The sequence below is a fragment of the Salarias fasciatus genome, chromosome 22, assembly GCF_902148845.1.
Source record: "Salarias fasciatus chromosome 22, fSalaFa1.1, whole genome shotgun sequence".
In the NCBI taxonomy this organism is placed as follows: Eukaryota; Metazoa; Chordata; class Actinopteri; order Blenniiformes; family Blenniidae; genus Salarias; species Salarias fasciatus.
Window position 1 is genome coordinate 18,635,824 of NC_043765.1, and position 22,545 is coordinate 18,658,368.

At 46.2% G+C, this 22,545-nt stretch overlaps 3 protein-coding genes across 3 annotated transcripts; 1 reads left to right on the top strand and 2 right to left on the bottom strand.

Moving 5' to 3' along the window:
* Positions 1-455: 455 nt before the first annotated feature.
* On the top strand, positions 456-2,209 carry hey1 (hes-related family bHLH transcription factor with YRPW motif 1). Its single transcript, XM_030120286.1, has 5 exons — positions 456-626; positions 762-837; positions 950-1,033; positions 1,134-1,215; positions 1,334-2,209. The coding sequence occupies exons 1-5, from the start codon at positions 541-543 to the stop codon at positions 2,017-2,019; spliced, it is 1,014 nt and encodes a 337-aa protein (XP_029976146.1). The 5' UTR covers positions 456-540; the 3' UTR covers positions 2,020-2,209.
* Positions 2,210-5,932: 3,723 nt separating this feature from the next.
* On the bottom strand, positions 5,933-13,850 carry LOC115409223 (stathmin-2-like). The gene is made up of 5 exons (XM_030120288.1): positions 13,703-13,850; positions 8,225-8,320; positions 7,894-8,066; positions 7,588-7,779; positions 5,933-6,320 (listed from the first exon to the last, which is right to left on the bottom strand). The coding sequence occupies exons 1-5, from the start codon at positions 13,719-13,721 to the stop codon at positions 6,261-6,263; spliced, it is 540 nt and encodes a 179-aa protein (XP_029976148.1). The 5' UTR covers positions 13,722-13,850; the 3' UTR covers positions 5,933-6,260.
* Positions 13,851-14,142: 292 nt separating this feature from the next.
* Positions 14,143-20,498, bottom strand: LOC115409221 (uncharacterized). Its single transcript, XM_030120285.1, has 12 exons — positions 20,359-20,498; positions 19,045-19,254; positions 18,815-18,957; positions 18,609-18,731; positions 18,464-18,521; positions 18,162-18,325; positions 17,998-18,064; positions 17,786-17,922; positions 17,598-17,702; positions 17,406-17,463; positions 16,915-16,965; positions 14,143-16,826 (listed from the first exon to the last, which is right to left on the bottom strand). The coding sequence occupies exons 2-12, from the start codon at positions 19,229-19,231 to the stop codon at positions 15,934-15,936; spliced, it is 1,986 nt and encodes a 661-aa protein (XP_029976145.1). The 5' UTR covers positions 19,232-19,254; positions 20,359-20,498; the 3' UTR covers positions 14,143-15,933.
* Between the last annotated feature and the right edge of the window lie 2,047 nt (positions 20,499-22,545).

Below are 22,545 nucleotides of genomic sequence, written 5' to 3' on the forward strand. Positions count from 1 at the left end.
TCAACCAGATATCAACTGACATTACTCAAAATTACTGTATTTCTGAGTTTATTTCCCTGGAGAAGCAAATATTGAACACATGCATGCTAATTGGAGACATATAATCACTCAAACGTGCAAAATTTATTAAGTTGCATCTCCTTGACGGAGTAACTGTGCCTGAGAGGCGAATTGCAAAATGACAAAAAAAAAAAAAGTTCTTGTTTTATTTCGCCTATAATCATTGACATTTTTCCTCTAGCTAGACAGTCACAGAGTGAGACCTCTTTCTTTTTTCCTCCTCTCGGTTTTGTCAAAGCGCACCAAAATGCGCTTGGGCCAACTGCGCTGTCACTCAAACCCAGCGCCGCTCTGTGATTGGCTGCTCGGGGCCCAGGCCCCGCCCCCTCTGGCGGCTGCCACCGTTGAAATGACACCGTGGGAAAGCCGAGCGCTTCAAACGGAGGCGCTCCGGGCGAACCTGGACACACAGACGCGCGTCTGGCAGACGGAACCACTGAACCACTGGCGGAGAGGAGCGGCTACTGTGGAGACAGAACCATGAAGAGGAACCACGACTTCAGCTCCTCGGACAGCGAGCTGGATGAAACTATCGAGGTGGAGAAGGAGAGCGCGGATGAGAATGGGTAAGAAAGTCGCTCCGGTCCTGCCCTAACTTGCATATCAAGGCTTAACTTTAAGATTTAGGAAGATTTCCCAAGTATTTTTTTTAATTTATCTCCGGGATATTGACTGAAGCTCGCTGCTGGATTTCTTTGAAGGAACATGAGCTCTCCTCTCGGCTCCATGTCTCCAACCACATCGACTCAGGTGCAGGCGAGGAAGAGACGTCGAGGAGTGAGTATAGAAATCTCTTTGTGGATTAATTTAATTTCCTGGCATTTGTTCAGGCGCCCTGGTGCCATATTTTAAAGATAATCTCCTAATAGCTTCATTTTTTCCCCTTCAGATTATTGAGAAGCGGCGCCGGGACAGGATCAACAACAGCCTGAGTGAACTCCGCAGGCTCGTCCCCAGCGCCTACGAGAAGCAGGTAGAGCCACAAAAACTTTCTTTAACTACAGCCAGAGACTCTTTATTTGTTTAAAGACCTTCTATTGGTTGGCTCATATTTGTTTCTTCTCACTCTGAAGGGTTCAGCCAAACTGGAGAAAGCTGAGATTTTGCAAATGACTGTGGACCATCTGAAGATGCTCCATGCTGCTGGAGGCAAAGGTAAATATTTTCATTTATTATTTTTACTTTATCAGAAACAAACACTGCAAGAAGCAGGAAACTTTCCAACCTGAGGTGCTTTAAAAGTCTAATCTGATGTACTGTTGCTTCTCCTCAGGGTACTTTGATGCTCACGCCCTGGCCATGGACTACCGAGGGTTGGGTTTCCGGGAGTGCCTGGCAGAGACGGCCCGCTACCTGAGCATCATCGAGGGTCTGGACAGCACCGACCCCCTGCGGATCCGCCTGGTCTCCCACCTCAACAACTACGCCACGCAGCGAGAGGCCCACTCCGGCCTCAGCCACCTGGCCTGGGGCTCTGCCTTCGGATCCCCCCCGGCCCACCTGACGCACCCCCTGCTCCTCCAGCACCAGCAGGGCGCCCCGCTGGCGCCCCTGCCCCGCAGCACCACCAGCAGCCCCCAGACCCCCCTCTCGTCCACCTCATCCCCCTCCTCCTCCTCCTCCTCCTCCTCTTCCTCGTCCTCCTCCTCGTCGTCCTCCTTGGCCGCAGAGACTCACGTCCCCGGCAGGCGCAGCGGCAGCGCCACCCCCCACTCGGACCAGGGCCCGGTCCGGGTCCCCTCCACCGGCGCCGCCCCCGCCGCCGTCCTGCACCCCGCCCTGATCCCCTCGTCCACGTCCAAGATCTCGCCTCCCCTGCTCTCCTCCCTGTCGGCGTTCCCCTTCGCCTTCGGCACCTTCCCCATCATCTCCCCCTCCACGGCGCTCAGCCCCCCGGCCCAGACGCCCAGCGTGGGCAAACCCTACAGACCCTGGGGCATGGAGATAGGAGCCTTCTGACTCACACGCACTCTGCCCAGAGACTCCTTTCCCAGCTGAGCTGGACTCAAGGACAAGCCTTTATTTTTTCCCAATAAGAAAGTGCTATTTTTTTTTTTTTTTCAAAGATGTCGGCATCCCACGAGGATTTATCTAGCTACAGTTTTTATGTTGTTGTCTCCATAATGTTTTTTTTTTTTGTATAGAAAAAGTGCTGAGGGGGGGAGACCTCGGCTAAAAAGCTTCGGCGGTGAATTACGGCGTTGATTGATCTTTGTCCCTGCCCGCCCCCTTTAGAAGTTACCCTCACTGAAGTGGGCCTATCAGGAATGGCTTTTCCAGATGGTCAAGCAGTCGCTGCCTGTCAGGTTCCTGGGTGAAAGTGCCCCCTCCCTTTGTTTTCCTGAGCTGCTGGTGCCCTGGATACAGGGCGGGTGATGGGATGGGGGGAGTTGAGAGTCGCCCTGTTTTTCTTCTTTTTTTTTCTTTTTTTTTTTTTTTTTACAGCATTTTATGGGGTGGAATAACTGAAACCAGGTGTTTTGTTGATGAAATACTAGGAACAGAAGTTCGCTACCAGCTTGCTTAGAAATAAACTTCACCACAATTTATCAAACACTTGTAATGCCCCATATGGTGCTGCGTTGTTTCAGCCCGTGTCCGAAACGTGTGTTTTCCTCTCTCTTCAGTAAATCCAGCCGTCAACGATCAATGCTTCCTTGTGTTTTAACCCACTTTTTGTCTAATGTAAATTATGTTAGGTTGGGTTCTGTCTCATGTTCTTCTGGCTCTGGCGTATGTTCTCCCAGGAGCACCAGGCCCTGAAACTCAGTCTTGCATTTGCAGATACAAATGCATCGTTTCCAGCAAATCCCACTGCGAGTCTGTATGTTTTAAGGTTGTACAAAGCACAAACAAACACTGACAAATCTCAGCTTTTCAAAGATGCTGCTGGTGGTAATGACAACTTCCCTGCAATAAAAAGAGTTCTAATAAATCACTCGTGGTTCGTCGGCCTGTTTGTTCAAGTGTGTTTGAGCGTGTGCACAGTGTTTGCTTGTTGTTGTTGTTGTCGTTGCTGCTGCCTGCGGTCGTTTTGTGTATGCGTGCGTGCGTGTGCACGGTGCACGGCGGTATCAGATGGGGCTGCCTGTTTCTCTCAGCGGCCCTCTGTGTTGTGCACAGGAAGCCATTAACAAGGAGGGGATATCCTGGACAATAGCAGCCCGCCTGGCCCCATGCACTCCGTGGGAACTAGAGAAGGGAGGGAAGGCTGGAAGGAGGAGAGGAAGGAGGGATGGAGCAGGGAGCAGGAGAAGAACTGGGGCAGGGGATGAAAAGAGGAGAGAGGGGGACAGAGGAAGTGTGCAGTAACGAGTTTTGTCTTTTTGCCATCAGCCTGCACCAGCTGCACCTTCTGTTCTCAGCAGCGACACACCGGCGCTCCCTTCTTCTTCTTCTTCTGCTGGACCGGAGTTCTTCTCTCTCTCTTTCTCTGCTTACATCCCTCTTGTAATCTCCCTGATATCCATTCTCTCCTGCCGGTCAGGGCGTGGGGTCAGGTAGAGATGAGAGCTTCAGTCACTTCAGCCTCAAGGTCAGGAAGGCTGCCAGAGAGCTGTCATCTGTCTCCCCCTACTGGCCATGAGCGGTATTGCTGGGGAGACTGAATATAATGTGTCTTTGGTGGTTATTTATTAACTTCATATTATTAACGTCACTTACAGTGTCATATTGTGCATAGTTTAAAAAAAAAAACAAATAATAATCAAAAAGTTTACTTTTCCACAGCATGGATTTGTGAATTAAAGGCATATTCTAAACTCTGCTCAAAAAATTAAATAGAAATAAATTCATTACTTATAATCAGATCACTTCCCACTGTGTCACAAACTTTACGGATTTATATATATTTATTTATTTTAAATGTTGTGGATCTAAAGAGTAGAAAACAGATGTTTTGCACATGATTCTTCACTAATATGCGATAATAACATCAAATGTTTGGTAGGCATTCATTGTTGTCAATATCTTAAATAACAGAGTACTACATGTATTATTGTAAAGAGAGAGTAAGAAATTGTTTTTTTTTACATCAGAGATAAACAGATATCTGTTTGTTACTTTGTGAAGTTTATGATTATAATCATTGTAAACATCCTGTAACTATAATTCAACAGCTTTGTAATTTAATAAATGTGTCAAAGTGTATTTTAACCCCTGACACTGTAATTTACTATCTGAGAATGTACAATCTAAAGCAATAGAGATCAGATTGAGTATGGTGCACAACAACATGTGCATCTATACTCTGTGAATATCTGACAACAGTTTAGTTTAGAGACACCGTTTGTTTTTCAACAGGACCGGCGTCGCTCTGCAAAAGAAACCACTCTCCAGGTCTGTTTCATTCACTGAACCCCAAATCTTTATTAACCACTGCTTGCTCACAAAGATATATGTGGAGAGGGGGAAACACACAAATGGACGGAGGATAGAGAGAGAGAGAGAGAGAGAGAGAGAGAGAGAGAGAGAGAGAGAGAGAGAGAGAGAGAGAGAGAGAGGCAGGTAGGCGATTCACTGTCCTCTGTTGGACTTCTGACAGTTGTTTCACGCTGCGTTTAGTGTCGGTTTATATTTAACTGGATCAATACCGCATGGCACAAACATTGGGTGATCTGCCCGCCCTTTCTGACTTGACACACACTCACACATACACACTCACACACATCTATGGGCCAACTGTGCGTGCGTGACCAACAGGCTTCATCACCCTGGGCTGCAAACGACCGGGGGCCTTTAACACACTCATATACACCGTTTACAGATGGAAATACTGTGTCCATGAACCATTGTTGCAGTGATACCTGTTTATGGCTTAAAAATCTTTCCTGCGCCGGCCGTACGGCGGCAGTTACAGTGTCTGGGAGTGAAGTGCAATGATTCCAGGAGACAATGTTGAGCACTACTCTAGCCTTTACGGAGTGGAGAACGCTGGGGCTTATTGGTAATTTCTCCCATGAAGGATTCACAGTAGCGAGTAAAGGTTGTTCTTTTCTTTTCTTTTCTTTCTTTTTCTTGCACTTCAGCATTTTGCAGGTTGCAACTTTAAAACCTTTAGCTGTGTGGCATACTACAGTAACGCGTGATCTAAATGTGGCTGGAAAGTTCGGAGGCCCGCCATTTTTTTTTTTTTTTTTTCTCGGGATGGACGGAGTTTAGGCAGGCCGCTCCTGACCGCTGCGCTGCGACTGCCCGTGTGGAGAGAGCGTGTGAGTGAGTGCTTCCTACAGGAAATATATACGTGGAGAGATGAAGAAGAAGATGGAGATGAGCTCAATAAATGCTATCGTGTTCCCCTGTGGTACAGTCACTACCTAACCTCACAGGAGAGGATGGGCCACGACGGCCTGCGGCCCCCACAGGAGGATCCCCCCCCCCCCACCCTGTCCATCCACCCACAAGTCCTTCACTAATTGGAACATTGGCATCAAGTGGATGGAAAATCACTTTGGCCATACACTGATCCAATTTCGCCTGGGTCAAATGAGTAGGTGTCCACTGGAGGAGGAGGGGGGGGTCGGGGATGGGGGGGCCCTGTGAGGACGCACGAGGTCGCAGCATCACATCAGCTAGCTGGCAAACTCACAACAAACACCTAAGCCTGTTACCACACAAGAGAAACCTAAGATATGAAACATCATCAGGCTGATATGAACTAAAAAAAAAAACTAACAAAAACAAAAAAAAAAAACATGAAAATGAACAGAATATTACATCCATTAATATGCAAGGAGAGGAAACTTAGATATAAAAATGGCACACTGCAATCAATACTTCTGCTGCTTGTATCGTACTGTATATAACAAAAAAAGAAGTATTTACAAAAAACCACTGTCACTTGTCAATTTGATCTTTTTTTTTTCTCCTTTTTCTTTTCAAACAGAGCAAAAAACATTCTCTTTTGGGAAAAAGTGGACTGAAGACATTGATGTTTCTCTTGTTTGCTTGTTCTTTTTTTTTTTTTTTTTTTAACCTTTTTTCAATCATTTTTGCAAATCGTTTTCCACCCCGTTCGAAACTTCCGCTGTCTCAGGGTGGCGTCTCAAGCTGTGGTAGTTTCACTGTGACATGGGGGGTGGATGGAGGGAGGAGGAGGAGGGGGGGGGGAGAGGTGGGGGGGGGTAAGGCAGGGAGTGGTAGCGGGTGTGAGGAGATGGGGGTGGAGGGGAAGGGCGTGGCGGAGCTCGTCGCTGGGCTTCTCACGCTGTCACCTCTTCTCTCAACTCCTTGTTCCTGCGCACCTCCTGAGCGTGCTTCTCCTGAAACACACACACACACACACACACACACACACACACAAACACACGTCAAGGACGTTTCTCGGTTTTTTTTCCTTTCTTGAAGAAATACAAAATGAACAAATCTTCTTGCTTCCCCTCCTTGTTGCCACAGTAATCCATGACTGAATGCAGGCTGACACTGAATTAAAGACAGTGGCACGTCATAAATTATCTCCTTTTTCCCAAAGTTGTTAGTGAATAAATAAAAACACTGATGTTAGAGGAGAAATGCCAGTGATTTTTTTTTTTTTTTAATTTTCCAGTTAACTCACACCTCTGTAATAAACTCACACCAGCTTCTTTTAGAGTTGGCGTTCAAAGAAAAGGTGTTAATTTTATTTCACAGATTCTAAATTTGACTCTGTTGCCTAATCAAAAACAGCACATTTTAAAACACATATACATATATTTATTAGTTTATTTCTGATTTGTTTTTATCTCATTTCTCACAGGAAAATTGCTTATAATTAGTTACTGCAGGTTTACATTATGATGTGCTCCAGCTTTCATACAAACAATAGAGTTTACTTGTTTAATTAATTTTATTTTCAGAAAGCTTTTGCTTGATTTATCGTCCTTTTTTTTGTGTCTTTCTGAATCTCTTTGTTTTAATGTTCTTTCCATGTAAAGCACCTTGAATTTCATGTCATGGGGATCCTGATGTCTTTCCCATAGAATTTATTTATTTTGCAGGAACAGTTAACAAAAACACAATAAAAATACAGTGAAACCAAGTTGGAGCGCAGACATTCACTACAGTTTATCCTGGCTTCTCTGAAGAATGTCAGATCATCCATTTTGCCTTTGTTTAAGGATAAACTAAATAAAAACCTGCCGAGTCACTGCTTCCTTCTCAGTGGTCTTACTCTCACAGCAGAAAGGACCATTTCGAGATGCTTTCGCTCTCCTGAGGCGAAATGTTTAGAGAACTTGCACAACTTGCACTCAAACGAGATGTTTTCTCTTGGTTTCACTTGTCTGCAGGGCTGCACGGCGGAGTCGTGGTTAGAGGCGCTCTCGCCTCGTAATGACGATACTGCGGGTTTGAGACGTGTGGGCCTTTCTGTTTGGAGTATTCATGTTCTCCCTGGGGTGCCGTGGTATTCCTCCCACGGCCCGTAAAAAACATGTTTGAGGTTCAGCAGCGACTTCAGTTACGCATTTTATTTCATATTTCATGTAACCTGTCCAGACTAAGACCCGCCCGTGACCCCGAATTCGGTCAATAACGATCGTCGGCTTTCACCTTCTCCTGCAGGCGCTCCATGATGGCGGACAGGTAGGCCATCCGGTTCTCCTCGTTCTGCTCCATCTTCATCTGGAGCTTCTCCTCGGCCATGCGGCTGAAGTTGCTGTTCTCCTCCATGGCCTTCAGCAGCACGTCCCGCTCGTGCTCCCGCTTCTCGGCCAGGAATCGGAGCACCTTCTCCTCCTGGGACTGAAGAGGAGGGGGAACAAGCGAGGAGCACGTGAGCGTGTTTTCACATTTAACTACAGAAGCGTTCCGCAGTTTTTGAGGGATCCTGGCACTGCAGCACAGCAGCGTCCTGACCTTCCTTCGGTCCTCGGCCGCCTCCAGTTTCTTCTGGATGTCCTCCAGGGAGATGTCCCTCTTCGGGGGGGTTGTAACGCAGTGGGCCACTTCAGACACGGGAGACGCCGCCTTCAGGATGACCTCGAAGGCCTGGCCTGAGGCGCGCTTGTTGATGGGCTTGATGTCCAAGTCTGCAGGCACAAGTACGAAGCAAACAAAACCAATCCTCAGTTCCCTAAATGACTCCTCAGTGTGTGTGTGTGTGTGTGTGTGTGTGTGTGTGTGTGTGTGTGTGTGTGTGTGTGTTTGTGTGTGATAAAGAAGGAAATCCTCTCTCATCAATACACACCTTCGAAGTCGCCCATGACGTTCTTGCGTGTTTCGGGGTACAGACATGAGCAGATGAGCGAGAGAACTGAAATCTCCTTCATCTTCTCTTTGTAAGCTGTGGAAGGAAAAAGGAAGCACGATTGTTCTGACGTGAACTTACTGATGCTACAAAACAAAACAAAAACGGCTGAATATTAACCCAGTAACACAAAAACATGAAGCTTCATTAACCCAATTTTTACCTCCACAGGAGGTTCTTCATGCAAAAAAAATAAAAAATAAGATTTTAGCAGAATAATTATTCAGCAAGTCCTTTGGAAAAAAAAAAAAAAACTCATCAAAGGGAGAAACTGCCAGGGGCTTTGTAGCTATTTTGTGGCCTTTGTTTTCACCGAGCCGCGAGGAAAACATGATGGATGTGTCTTTACTTGGCCTAATTTCCCCTGCAGCCGAGACGCTGCCATCCCCACAGGACTCTCCACACATCATTAGCTATGCATTTTATTTCCCTCTATTATTTATTAACGCTGCCAGACCGACGCCCGATCGGCACCAGAGAATAACATGACGCTTTCAGTCACTCGAGGAAGCGGAAAGTTTGCTGGAAATCTGCTGAAATCTTATGATAATCTTGTGAGGCTCCTGTTTTGTGGCATGAGTTGCTGTTTTTATCGGCAACAACACTGTCCATTCTTTGGTTCTTTTATGACTCCAGTGTTATTGACATTTGGGCAAAGTTGGCAACAAATTATTCAAACTGGCAACCTGCCCCATGATCAATATGACAAAGTGATCCAAAGGCAGGGAAATAAATAAATAAAAAGAACAACTAACTTTGTCTAACCTTGTTTTTCCCCCCTGTGTTTTTGGCATGCTACTTTGTAATGTGAGACTCGAGCTGAGCAACAGTCCCTGCAGGGGAAGAGACAAAAATACCTGCAAAAAAACACTGCAGGATGTGAAATATTCTGCGTTTGCAGAGAGCCGCTCCGCCCTGTCAGAGGTGCACTACCTGGTGGTGCGTATTCGCGATGCCAACTGCCACTGCTTGGCACAAGCCGCCAGCGGGAGCGGGAGGGCTGCGGGGCTGCGGTGCGCCACACGGGCTGCAGCAGCAAAGCCAGAAATGAGATTTTAATGTGGAAGAGCTTCTCACTTCTCCGTGGTGGGGTATGGTGAACAGTGTGATTAATCCAAATCCTCCTTCTCCCTCTCTCTCTGTCTCTCTGTGTCTCTCTCTCCGCCCTGCAGACTGGCAGACGCCTCAGTAATATGATAAACTCTCAGATGCAGCCCTCACTACTCTCTGATGGCCTTGTTAACCCTTTCCCTGAGGAGGAAGTGGAAGAGGGTGAGGGGAGCACAGCGGGGGGTGAGAATAAGAAACTGAGGGAGAGACAGATGAAAAGTGGAGCAGAAGAAAAAAAAAAGGGGGGGGGGGCTGTACAATTTATTTGAGATGAAAAGGAGGAGTGGTTTAAAGACAGAAGGAGGAAATGCCTGAGTGATGGATGAGGGTTAACAACTTTCTGATATGAGCAGAATTCACAGGCGAGGGAGATTAGCGGGCAGCATGGAGGGCAGCTCCCAGTGGAGGCCCCCCCCCCCCCCCCCACCCCCACCCCCCGACTGCCCCTAACCGCCCCCAGGACTGCCTAATGCAAGCAGCCAGCTCAGGTGGATAACACTTTCATTTGCAATTAGCAGACCTCGCCAGCGCTGCTGATGAGCGGCGGTGTGGGAGGGGCGGGCAGGTCACATTTGTAGGGTTGTCGCAGACTCATTATTTTGCTGTGTGTGTGTGTGTGTGTGTGTGTGTGTGTGTGTGTCGAGACCCCAGCAGCCATTTTGTCAAACACACAATCCCACTTGACAGCTGAGGAGTCACAATCCAGCGGAGCAGGTAATTTGGGTTAAGTGCTTATAGAGGAGATCAACAGAAGCTTCAGGCTGGTGTTCGTATTGAAATTTAACTTCTGGGGCTTCAGCTTGACATTTCCTTTTCAAATATACGGCTCTCCAGATGTCTGGAGTCAACACGTCTTGTTTCACTTGATCAAGACAAGTAGTTTCAGGTTGCGTTGATCAATAAGCAGCATAAACAGCCACTGTGGTTTGCATCCATTCAAGGATCATGAGAGGAGCTTTATGTGTGTCAAAGGAAATCTAATTTATCTCTCATTGTGGAAAATCAGCATTTATTGTGTCTTGGAATGGCTCTCCATCTCTAAGCCACATATTTCCCCAATATCCATAATCTAAAATATATGAAGCGCTCTCTGGTGTGAAAGTATTAAAGTGCTACTGTATTTCTCATGAGAGAAAAGATCCTTTTCCTCCCGTAACCACAGTAATAACACACCCATGCCCTGTGGAAGAGACACATAAAAATGACAAATGATCCGAAGTGACACCCCGCAGCAGAGAGCCTCCAAACACCAGCATCTGCTCAAAGCTTTCCGATGAGTTTCAGGCGCGAGGCGCTCATAAGTCAGTCTGAAATTAGACAAAATAATGTCAGAGAGGGATGGCAGTGCTCCACCCTTTGCCTGCAGTCACGTCTGCAGCCTCCCGCAGCCCCGATCACCCGGCCAGACATCACACTGCACTTCCTCTTCCAATCCATCAGCCTCAGAGTTGCAGATCATCAATATCTACGGTTCGTCCTCCCCCGCAGGCATCAGCGCCTTCTGCATTCCCCGAGCCTCCGTCTCATCTGTTGCTGATGCCATCTCCCTCTCCTCATCCCGTCTTCCTCTCTATCTTCCTCCCGCCACACCTCCATCGCACACTTCTCCTGCGTTCATCTCCTCATCTCTCGCTCCCTTCGTCCCAACCCAGCCCCTAGCAATTATCCCATTTACAGCACACAGGATGAAAAATAAAAAAAAAGAACAAATGAGAGGTATGTTAGTGATGCTCCAACAAAGTGCCTATTAAAGTCAAGCCACGAAATGTGACCGTGTGCACGGAGCGAGCGCCCTACGGCCCTCCTGGGCGCCGTCGGCAGCGTGGGCTAGACTGGCGTGGTCGGAACATGCCGGCGCTTTACAGTCTGCACACAGCGCAACCGTATAACCGGGAAATTATGAAGGTATCACAAGAGCGAAATTGGCTATTAAACTAAATGTTATGATGCCCGGACGGTCGGGAGCAGGCCCAGTGATTTAATGGAGGGGTGGTGGGCTGCGAGCAAGACAGAGCCGCACCCTGTGTCTGCACAAGATCACTGTAAGGAAGACGAAGGCCACACGTTGATCTAAACACCCCTGTAATTTGGAAAACTAGATGATTTTCTTGAACAAAATCAAACAAATTGCTAAAAAACTGCAAAAAGAGTTACGCACTCAAAATTTCTGATTTAATCCAAACATCTTTAGAGGACAGCTCTGGAAGTGCACAGAAATAAGAACCGATTACAGTCAAATTCCTGCTAGAGAATGTTGTACAGTCAGGTGGAACAAGTTGAAGACCAATGCCCACATTGATGCATGGTATCAGGCCGCGGCCGCCGGATTGATGTCACGCTCCCTTCCAGCCTGTGTTTAAGAGAAACGCTCGTCGGAGCCAGTAATGGGAGTGTGCCGCACAGATCGATGTGACTCAGTGATAAATCAGGATGAATTACGGGTCCGGGCCGCTTCATGCAGATGGGCCGCGCCACCGACACCACCAACAATAGCGGTGCGGCGAGGAGGGCGAGGAGGAGGAGGAGGAGGAGGAGGAGGAGGAGGAGGAGGAGGAGGCAGGATCTGGAGGTGACCACTCGCTTGGTATGGACGACCATGTTGCTCTGTGTTCTCTGCACACAAAGGAATTGATTGCGGGGCACTGAGCGACCACACCTAGGAAGTGACACACGTGCACGATAAGGATCAGGAGAAGGGCTGGAGAGGCTCAGAGCGCATTCCCTCTGTCCTGCTGTCTGTGTCATCTCAGAAAATCTATAAACTTGAAATGTTTATCTTCGGTTTTCCAACATCGGGAACATGATAGAAGAACACTATTTGCCGTTTCATCCCTGAAAGCACAAACAAGTGGAATTAAGTTTGTCATCTTGGCGGCGGCAGCGTTTCTGTAAAAGGCTGAGATGAACTCGGCGACCCGGGGAGTGCTGACTGGCATGATGGCGGGTTTCTGCTGGAGTGTCTGCTCCGTGCCCATCCCATTCTGCCTGTCCTCAGCTCAAATCATGGAGGAAAAGAGAGGAGGAGGGGGAGAAGGAGGGGGAGGAGGAGGAGGAAGAGGAGGAGGAGGTGAGGGGGATAAATATAACAGGCAGGGCTGAGTTCCCCACGTCCCATGGACACCGGGACCCTTGGCCACCGTCCCTCTGCATGCCCCTCCATCCATCAAGTGCTTTGTCAACCAGAAAACAAACACACTGCTCGTCCGACTGGCCCCACCATACATCACACTGTTTTTGTGCACTCACACACTCTGTATCACGACCGGCTGCCCCTCCTGGAATATTTTTCGCAGAACATCAAGGTGTCTGCACTCTCGGGGAGGCTCGCAAGTAAAGTCAGGCGTCAAACACATGTAAGATGGAAATTCACACTCTCGCAAACACAAGGCCTCCGACCTGTCATGCTGTGCAATCTCTGCACCGCTCCTCCTTCAATCCACACCGAAGCACCAACAATTATTGAACATAACAGCCCACGGTCACAGAACGACTGGAGACATTTTCATCGCCAGTCGTAAATTCCTCCCTCGACTGCAAAGCAATTCTCCATGAGGATGCTCCTCTCTCCTCCTCCTCCTCCTCCTCCTCTTCCTCCTCCTCTCTCCCTCTGTTTCATTCACGTCTCCATCTCTAACCCACCAAATTTGCTCAGGGAGGCTTTTCCAGCTCCATGATCGGATGGCCCAGTTGGGTGGAGGGGACCGGTCAGGGCGAGGCGTCTGCGCCCCCGGAGGGCCGCCGGCCGGCCGGCCGGCCGGGGATGTTGGGTGGGGTCGCCTGCGCTGCATTATGCTGCACGGCCGTGAGTCAGGCAGAGAGAGAGGGGCAGGTGCTGCTGCATGCGGGCAGGATCGACCCCACGCCGCTGCGCGAGGGGGGCTAAACTGCCTCTTCTGTGGCAGATTCAGTTCATTTTCTCACCATTTTTGCTCGCTTTGCGCATAATAAGAATAAAAAATGCGTCACTGGTGGGAGCTGGAGCTCAGCCTGAACCTCATCCACCAGCTCTGACTGGGATCAAATAAAAATAGGAGCCGTGGAATTATTATTAAAGTGAGGAAAATTCTGCTTGGATTCAACTTGTGTTTCTTTTAATTTAAATTCCCTCAGTGACTTGCAGCGGAGTTTGGCCGCTCCCTCCCATCATCCCTCAGCATCCTTTTGTGCCATGGGTGTCGCCACCGACTCTTCATCACCATCAAACCCGCAAAGCCGCTTTTTTTCCCTTTCCCTCCTTTCCTTCTTTTTTTTTTTTTTTCCTCCCAATCTCGCATAAATCAGACGGAAAACATAAAGTGCGCCACTCACCGATCGCGGTCTTGGCCATGGTGTCTGTGGGAGCGGCGGTGCCGGGGCGCGTTGACCGGAGGAGCTGCGTCGGCGTGTGGATGCTGTACCGCGGGGCGAAGGGACTGCTTAAAGGCACTGAGTCAGCAGAGAGGGGCTGCCGGTGCGCCTGCTGCTCTCTTCTCCCTTTTACGGCTGCGTCAAGCCACAGAACGCACGCACGGAGACGCGCGTCCTTCAGAGTACACGCACGAACCCAACGCCCTCTCTGGCGATCGATACACACACTCTTCGATCACTTATCCTCATCACATTATTCTGTTGTAATGCTCTATTATCATGATATGGAAATAAATTAGTAAAAAAAAGTCTTATAAATTAAAAAGGCTGCAGAAATCTGTTATTTCTAAAGCCTTTATTTTGAAAGTCGAGGCAGGAAGTTGCCTCACACATCGGTCTGAATTCATCAGGGAGCTTAGAGGAGACTGTAGCATCCTGCCACACACCCCTTTCTCACATCCAACTAACCTGCAGCCTCCTCGTTGTGATGTTCATCATGGAGCTGCTGTGACAGACCACAGCCAGACCGTCTCCTTTATTTTGATGAGCGATCCATCAACAATCCATCAGAGCTTATTGGGTTCTTCTTAGTCATTTTCATTCTGACTTCAGTTTTGCAGTGTTAGAACAATATATTTAGCAATTGCTGTTAAAATCATGCTAGTGACATATTATATTCAGGTGAAATCAGAGTCGTCCGGTCTGAACGAAATACAGAATCTACTGATGGCAAAGTTTCAGCTCATCCAGATATCCGAAACGTGGTCTCTGTGTTTGCAGATTTGTGTTAATTCACCAGCTAAATTACATAAAGTGATTTAAAACAAACAGGAACTAATCTAAACTCTACATTCACAATTTTATTTGGTCAACAAGCTGGAAAAGAAGTTTGGAAACAGCCTTCAGCCATAAGTGTGCTTTACGTTTTACTTTTCAAGTAGAAATGTGTCACTTAAACCACCAGAAAAATGCAGGAAAGAACAAGAAATGCCTCAATGAAGGGGGCAGTGGTGAGTGCAGGATGAACTCCAGCAGTAGACAGTGCAGCTAATACTTCCATGTGTTTTGAAAACACACAGCGTGACCCAAAAAATAGACCAAAAACAAAATAAATGTGAAAAGTAAAAGAAATCACCTGAATACTTGATGCAGAAATTATAAAACTTATTCTTCATACAATTAAAATTGTTTTTAAAAGAGAAAATGACGAAATGAACATTTTCTCAGAGTATGAATACTTCTGAATGAACTGCAATGTTGTAATGTTCATAACTGTAATGTTAATGCCAAACAGGATCCAGGAGTCGCTGCACTGCCTTTGACAGCAACACAAATTCAACCACATTACGAGTAACTACGCATTTTACAACTACTGTGTGCTTTTGTACCGAGAATTGTGACACAAGGTATGAAAACGATCAGTAGCAAGTCAATGAAATCTGATAAACTGCAGCTTCTACATTTGTGAAAATCTAACGTTGAAATGGTTCCTATGATCAACCAACCTCATCACACAACCGATGGAGGGAAAGAACAAAACGTCAGCAAAACTTCTCAAACATTGTTACATGTTTCTTCTTTTAAAAAAAGGTAACTTTTGCAAGTGACTACAGAGAACAAGTCCATCGTGTAACATGACAGACTAAATGAATCTCATTTGAAGTTTTCCTGAAATGTTTTAAGGCACAGCTTGACCAAAACAAATGTAGCCGTTTGCATGACAATGTTAAAAAAAAGAAAAAAGAAAAAAAAAAGATGCAGATTTGAACAGATACTATCAAGAGAATCAAAAATAAGAGTGAACAGTGAAATGATGAACTCTACAGCCGCGTGTTTCCTGTGTAATATTTCACCTGAAGAATATTTCAGTCTGGTCCTCACAGGGTGGGGCGAACTTCCCACGGCGAGAAAACTTCCCTTCAAATATCTTTATCTTTTCAAAATTGTGAGAAGAAACAAAAACTATTCACCATTTTTCTAAAACACAAACTGCTAAACTTTCTGCGAGTGCAATGGAAACAAAAATGGTAAAATGGCTAAACTGTGGTCTGTCTCACACAAGAGCCTTGTTGGGAGGAGGGGGGGGGGGGGGGCTCACCCCCCCCTACACTTTGAGAACCTTTGTTCTGATGGGATTTCAGGGCATGTTCAGAACATTTCGTTCAGTTTAAAACGGGCTAGAGAGCTGGTGCCTATGCCCAGTGACCGTCGAAGCCCTGGTGTGTCTGCTGAGTCTGGGTCTGGTGGAGCTGATCGCTCGCCTCTGGTGCGACGCTGCCGTCCAGAGTCTGTGTTCTGGCTGCATATAAATGAGGAAGAGGATGGTAGAAGCCATCGCCAGGCCCATGCGGGACGCCTGCCGGCGGACCTGCAGCGCATCCTGCCGCGTGCTGATAACCGAGCCGCTGCTGGTCGTAATGCTGAACGGCGCCGGAGCCCATGCAGGCGTGTCCCTCCGCTCCGGTTTCGTCTTTTGAAGTCGACGCGTAGCAATAATCCTCTCCACCTTCCCAGTGACTGTAGCCGGGCAAATAAGACGCAGCCGCCATCGGTCCGCTGTTCGGTGTGTCAGGGTCGTATTCGCTTTGGCGCGTCTCAGTCGATGTTTGCAGACGAACCGTCAGGTTGTTGTAGTTCCTTCCTTCAAACGCCTCGCGGTCCGTCGTCTCAGCTACATGTCCATACCGGCTGTAACCTTCACTGGGAGAACTGTTCACATCTTGAAACAAACTGACTATGAGATTCTTCCTTCGAATACGTCCATCCACGTCGTCACCTTCATCGAGCTGGAAACGAGAGGATTCAGACGATGAGGTACCTTCACCATCATCATCATCATTTCCTGTGAATGATCCAGACTCTGGGAAGTGATCTAGATCCAGATCTGCTGAAGGTGATCCGGAGGACACAGAAGTCCTGCCCTCAGTGAAGGACGTCCTCTCCAGCAGCAAAGGACCACTAGAAAGAGGCAGGCTCACGCTGAACACAGTGTCAGTCTTGCCCTTCATCTTCTTCTTCCTTTTTGACGGCTTCGCAGTGTTTCTGTGTGGCGCAAAGCGGCCCGACGTCTCCGTCACTCCCGGCCCTTCCAGAATGTAGAAGAAACAGCACAACAACAGGTTACAACAGAGAAAAAATAAAACAGCACAAAGCTGAAAATCTCTTACGTTTACCTTGGAGGGGAACATCAGCGTGAGTCCATTCACCACGCAGTATCTTTAAACCTGAAAACAGCATCAAGCGGTATACAAACAGCAGAACGCACTCCAAGGTGCGCCGAACCACAAAACAAAGAGTTCAAATCAGCATTATTGTAGAACAATTAAACAGGCCTGCTGAAAAAAAGTACCTATTTATGAGAGAACTGATTAAATAATATACATACGCACAGTTTAATGAGCGTAATTTGCATTGCACGGGGTGCAGTTTCTCATTTAAATGTAAAAGCTTTAGGAACTTCTGTCTACAGCTTACAAATGTATAAAAACCTAAGCCGCACAGGCCTGTATATGCTTTATTTTTTCATCTAAATAGCTATGATAGATCGCTGCTTGTCCCGTTATGGAGAGCGTACAGTGAGGAGGAGATATTTTATACTCACAAGTCAAACCACAGGAGTCAAAGGAAAGAGAATGAAAGACGAGTGGAAAGCGTCTGTACTTACAGCAGTGGTAATTGTTGGCAGCGAGCAGTCTACAGAGGGATTCTGGTACATTTACTACCTGGGGATGCGAGATGTTGAGACGTGAAACAAAGAGCTTTGTGGAGAGTAGACCATGTCTTTTTTTTTTTTTTTTTTTTTTACATGGAGCTTGTTCACAGCAGAAAAGTCGATTTACAAAAGAAAATGAGATACCTTCAGACCTCCTCTGCAATCATTTTTTTCCACTGTCCGGGCGAGCGACTGCAGCGTTTTAATATCAACGCTCACTCCCTCCACCTGCTCAGGACAAGCTTCCATCTGCACAAACGCATTGTCGTTAAAATCCAAGACCTGGTTTGCAAAATGAGTCTATGGAGACAGATGATCCACAGCACGCTGACCAAGTAGTTGACGAGGTGACTGGAGCCGGTGAGGTGATCAACGATGTCCTTTTTGTTGGATCTGACGCGGCAGCAGTGGCATAAGAAGCAGCCAGAGGAGCCATCTTCACTCCGGTACTCGACCACGTAGAGAAGACCTGTTGGAGAAGTGAAATGCTTTAACTCTCCTCAGGTATAAATCAGTCCACCGTTACGATTCAAAGCGTGCTCACCAATAAGAGGTTCAGTTCCTGTGTAGCCATGAAAACAGCTGGTGTTCTCCGAGCTGTCGCAAGATTTCTGAGGATTGTCAATTTTTAGAGTCAAGACGACTGTTTACCATTTGTCTGACTGAATGAAAGCAGCGATGCAGAGACACAGGTCAGTGTGCAGAGACCTCATGTGACGGCGTGTCGCCCTGGACAGATTCCTCAGAGCCTCTCTCTTGGTGTTGCAGAACAACCCTGTGCGATTTGGTGGGACTGTGCGAAGCTGCAGTCGTGTCAGCACAGCTCCCACCTTCAGCCTGATCACCTCTTAGGAGGACTGTCAGAGTTACAGCTAAGGAGGGTTACGGGGAGAACATCCACAGTGACTGAGCAATGATGTACATGCAAATAAATAAAAATCTAATGAAAGGAAACAAGAGGCCCAGAAGTCAGAAAACAAAAGGCGATGGTGCTGAGATAATTTACTGACCGTCGGTTTCACTGAGCGTCGTCATCTTCTGGTACAACGCTTCTCGAACCTCTATCAGCTTTACATGAAGGTGAATTTGTAAACCCTTATTTAAATATTTTTTTTGCAACCAGAAACACACAGGGACACGGTTAAAGTAACATACCCGGGCCTGTCCCGGTCCCTCCTTTTCCTCAACCATCTTGGCCAGCTCCATGAGGGGCCATGCCATGGCAGAGAGGTCGTTATCCTCCTGCCATGCGATCAATAACTCGGGGTGCCATGCTTTCTGTAGAGCACAATAATCCACATTAACACTGAATCAAAGGTATCACTCAACCTGGCCATGAAGTTCCCCAAAGTAGCACTTACAATATAATTGAACCGATGGTGGCTTCCAAATATGTGGTTTCGTATGTCAGATTTATTACACCGACACACACAAACGATACAGAAGTACAGTGGCGCGCTGTTCACTGCACCTGCTGTTACACATTCTGTAATGCTGTTCAGGCCTACAAACACAACAATGCAGTTAAAGTCATGGAAAACACAACAAAAAAGACCGCACATATTCAAATGGGGGACACATCCCTACAGACCGATAACAGGTTGCAATCTCCTGCTGTTGTTGAGATACGCTTTCAGGGACTCAAACAACTGGCTCTGGGCTGAGACACCCACAAAGAGAGAGGGCATCAAAACCGGCTCGATTGCAAGAAATGGAGGATCGTGGTGGATAAGACGCAGAGTTAAAGAGGAGCGTCTGTGTGTCCTACCTGGCTGCATCTCACTGATGAAGAAAACACCGCCTGAAAGCAGAAGGCGAGGCAAAAAAAAACAAAAATATAAGGGCATATCAGAAGAAACCAAAAACTAATGACAGCCAAGGAAGGATGGATGAATGTGTGGTGGATGGATGGGAGGTGGATTGATGGATGGATGATGGGTAATGGATGATAGATGGATGTGTGATGGATGGATGGATGAATGATAGATTGATGAATCATAGATGGATGGATGACAGATGGATGGGTCAGTGACGGAAGGATGGGTGATAGATGGATGGATGGATGACAGATGGATGGGTCGGTGATGGAAGGATGGGTGATAGATGGATGGAAGGATGACATGTGGGTGGATGTTGAATGATAGATGAATGGTGATGGATGGATGACAGATGGATGGTTGAAAGATAGATGGATGGGTGATGAATGAATGATAGATGGATGGTTGAATGATAGATGGATTAATGGATGGGTGAAGGGTGGATGGATGATAGACAGATGGATGGGTGACAGATAGATAGATAGATAGATAGATAGATAGATAGATGAATGTATGATTGATGGATGGATGGAAGATTGACAGGTGATGGATGGACAGATGACAGAGGGATGGATGGATCATGGATGGATGATAGAGGGACAGACGGATGGATGACAGATGGATGGGTGTAGGGATGGACTGTGACCACCAGATGGTGCTGTAGCATCATCACTGAACTGAGCACAGCGAGACATGGCGAGCAAATCCAAACAGCGTGTCAGTATTACTGGCTTTAAACACGATTTACAAATGAGATCAATGAATTCGGAGGTAACAAGTAATGAGAAAATTACTAGTCATAGTTACCGTAAGTTTTTGTTGATTCGAGACCCCATGGTCTCAATTCAGGGACGATAATTGGAAACAAACGACGTAAATTAATTTACCAATAGTTTCATTTAGTCGGTTTACAGATTAGGGAGAGGTAACGAGACCCACCGGGTATTTCACGCAATTAAGACATGTTGACATGTGTTAAAACAAACGGCTCAACAACAAAATCACTGTGGAGCTAACGAGCAGCAGACAACAGGAACTCAAGTCAGTCTGTGAACTTTAGCAGAAACTCTCAGTCTCATTGTACTCACCGATAAAACAGCGTGTCAAACCGCTTGTTAAATGGAAAAAACGTTTTCTGTGAAGCTGGGTGTAAGGTAGTGCTGTTGGTTTAAAGTTTGCAGTGTGGCCATGAGACGAGCTCTCTCTCTTATCTGCTGCTACTCCCACCAATAAGACCTCATCCGTGTTGCCAGTTCCGAAATCACCTTAACTCAAAATACACTCTCTCAAAACCACGCACACCTGTGTTATCAACCTTATTTTGGTTATGTTAATGCACACAGCTTCGTTCGGTCTTGATTTGAACGTGTCACGTGCTTTTGAAAGTCTTTTCTTGTCTAACTTTTTTTTTAATCAGTAGGAAGCAGGGTTGCCAAGTCTGGCTGACATCTTCCATCTCAAACCAGCCAAATCATTCTCTCCGGTGGAAGTAAATATGGAATAAAAATCAAATTAGAATGTTTTAACAGAAATAATATTTCATTTTCAGGATGAAACTGCATTTTTATAATCATAAAAAAACTGATAATAAATCATCTAGACTGCATAACGAAATCGCATAGACATAGTGACTTGGTGAGCTGTGTGTTTTTTCTTTTAAGGTTTTGTCATAGTTTAATGATCTCTAAGTGACAAAATGACTTTTTTGTGCAAAACTTAAAAGTCATTTTTTCCTGCTTTCCAGTCAGGTAGCCATTACTCTTCCCATGAAATGCATATTTTCATTTCTGAATCTCATCTTGCCAAAAGTCCATCAGTATTTCATTGTCCTAAATGTAATCTCAGAAGAAAAAAAAAAGCCTCACATCTGCTGTCTGTGGAATGTATGAAGAACATTTTATCCCATTAGACAGACTTTATCTATATGTGACCTTCTCAGGAGCTTCCTTAGTGCACAGATACAGAAAAGCCTTAGTTACAAACTGTTAAACTGTCTACTGACATGCACCGACTGGGACAAAACAGAGATAGAAACACATGGGACATCAGCAAAAACCCTTCTGCACAATCATCAGCAGAATGTGTGTCGTCTTTATACTGCTGTATAATCTCTGTTTACGAGTCTGGTTTGTACTTAGGAAAGCTGTTGCCCTGAATATTGCCTGTGTGGCCTTGATGAGGCCCTTCCTGACTGCAGAGTGTGAGAAAATTCCTCACATGTGGAGGAGGATACTGGCAGCCTTTGGAGCCTGACACTGACGAACTGAGCCCCAAACAGGTTTTCCACTCTTCCTTTATTTCCACCACTGCAGTCAAACATTTTCAGAAAAATTGAAAAAAAAAACAAAAAAAACATGCATGCATGCAGTGCACGTGGGATCCGCATGTGAGTTCTTCAAGGTCAGATCTAACCATTCAGGATGAGATACCAACTCATGAGGTTACATACATATCTTATCAGTTAAATGCAGTCAGCATGCATGAGTGGGAGTATGTGACAGTATATGATTAAATGAACATACATGAGATTACTTGAATACATAAATGAAAAGGAGTAAAAAGGGAGATTTAAAAAAAGAAGGGGCATCCACCATGGCCTAGTATATGCAAAACAAGGCTGGGTTCACAATACTGAGAACCTCCAATCAAGGGCGTAACTTGTGAGGTCTACTGAGTGACTTATCATCGGTCATTCAGAGTCACAGCACCAGCAGTTCTTCAAACTACATCCTAACAAATTCCAAAGCTTAACTGGAAATCTCTGATTATGTTACCAAAATGACCCTGGAACATCTACAGGATAAGGAGCCAAATCATTAAGTGCCAAATGACAACAGCGAACATGAAATGTTCAGTAAAACGCCATTCCTATAAGCAAATTGTTACTAAGCACACAAAATGGAAAGAAAGTGACAGAGTAACAGGGTAATAAGCTGCATCATTTAATTTAATTTATTGACATGTGCAAAATGAATCAAGATGAAGTAAAATAGCACAATAAATTATACCTGCTGCCTTTAACAACACAAATAATGCAGTAATCAAACAATATCTTGAAAAAAAAATGACACAAACAAAAAACATCTAAATATAAACCACATCTTTAAACATTCATGTCAGTTTTTGCTCTTAGTGTTTCCCAGTTCCGGTCGTCAGGCCTCCCGTCCAGCATGGAGATGCCTCCCTCCTCCAACTCCTTCTGCAGAGCTTGATAATGAGCAGATCATTTGAATCACGTGTGTTGGAAGAAGGAAACATAAAATTAATATGATGTT

Excerpts from the sequence above, each read along its gene's own strand:
- hey1 (XM_030120286.1), top strand. The coding sequence starts at position 541 with ATGAAGAGGAACCACGACTTCAGCTCCTCGGACAGCGAGCTGGATGAA. Across the intron at positions 838-949 it reads CGAGGAAGAGACGTCGAGGA|ATTATTGAGAAGCGGCGCCG; the intron begins GTGAGTATAGAA and ends TTTCCCCTTCAG. Across the intron at positions 1,216-1,333 it reads CCATGCTGCTGGAGGCAAAG|GGTACTTTGATGCTCACGCC; the intron begins GTAAATATTTTC and ends GCTTCTCCTCAG.
- LOC115409223 (XM_030120288.1), bottom strand. Across the intron at positions 7,780-7,893 it reads CGGCCGAGGACCGAAGGAAG|TCCCAGGAGGAGAAGGTGCT; the intron begins GTCAGGACGCTG and ends CCTCCTCTTCAG. Across the intron at positions 6,321-7,587 it reads TGGAGCGCCTGCAGGAGAAG|GAGAAGCACGCTCAGGAGGT; the intron begins GTGAAAGCCGAC and ends TGTGTGTTTCAG.
- LOC115409221 (XM_030120285.1), bottom strand. The coding sequence starts at position 19,231 with ATGCAGCCAGGTAGGACACACAGACGCTCCTCTTTAACTCTGCGTCTT. Across the intron at positions 17,923-17,997 it reads AGGAACTGAACCTCTTATTG|GTCTTCTCTACGTGGTCGAG; the intron begins GTGAGCACGCTT and ends CTTCTCCAACAG. Across the intron at positions 17,703-17,785 it reads GTCACCTCGTCAACTACTTG|ATGGAAGCTTGTCCTGAGCA; the intron begins GTCAGCGTGCTG and ends GCGTTTGTGCAG.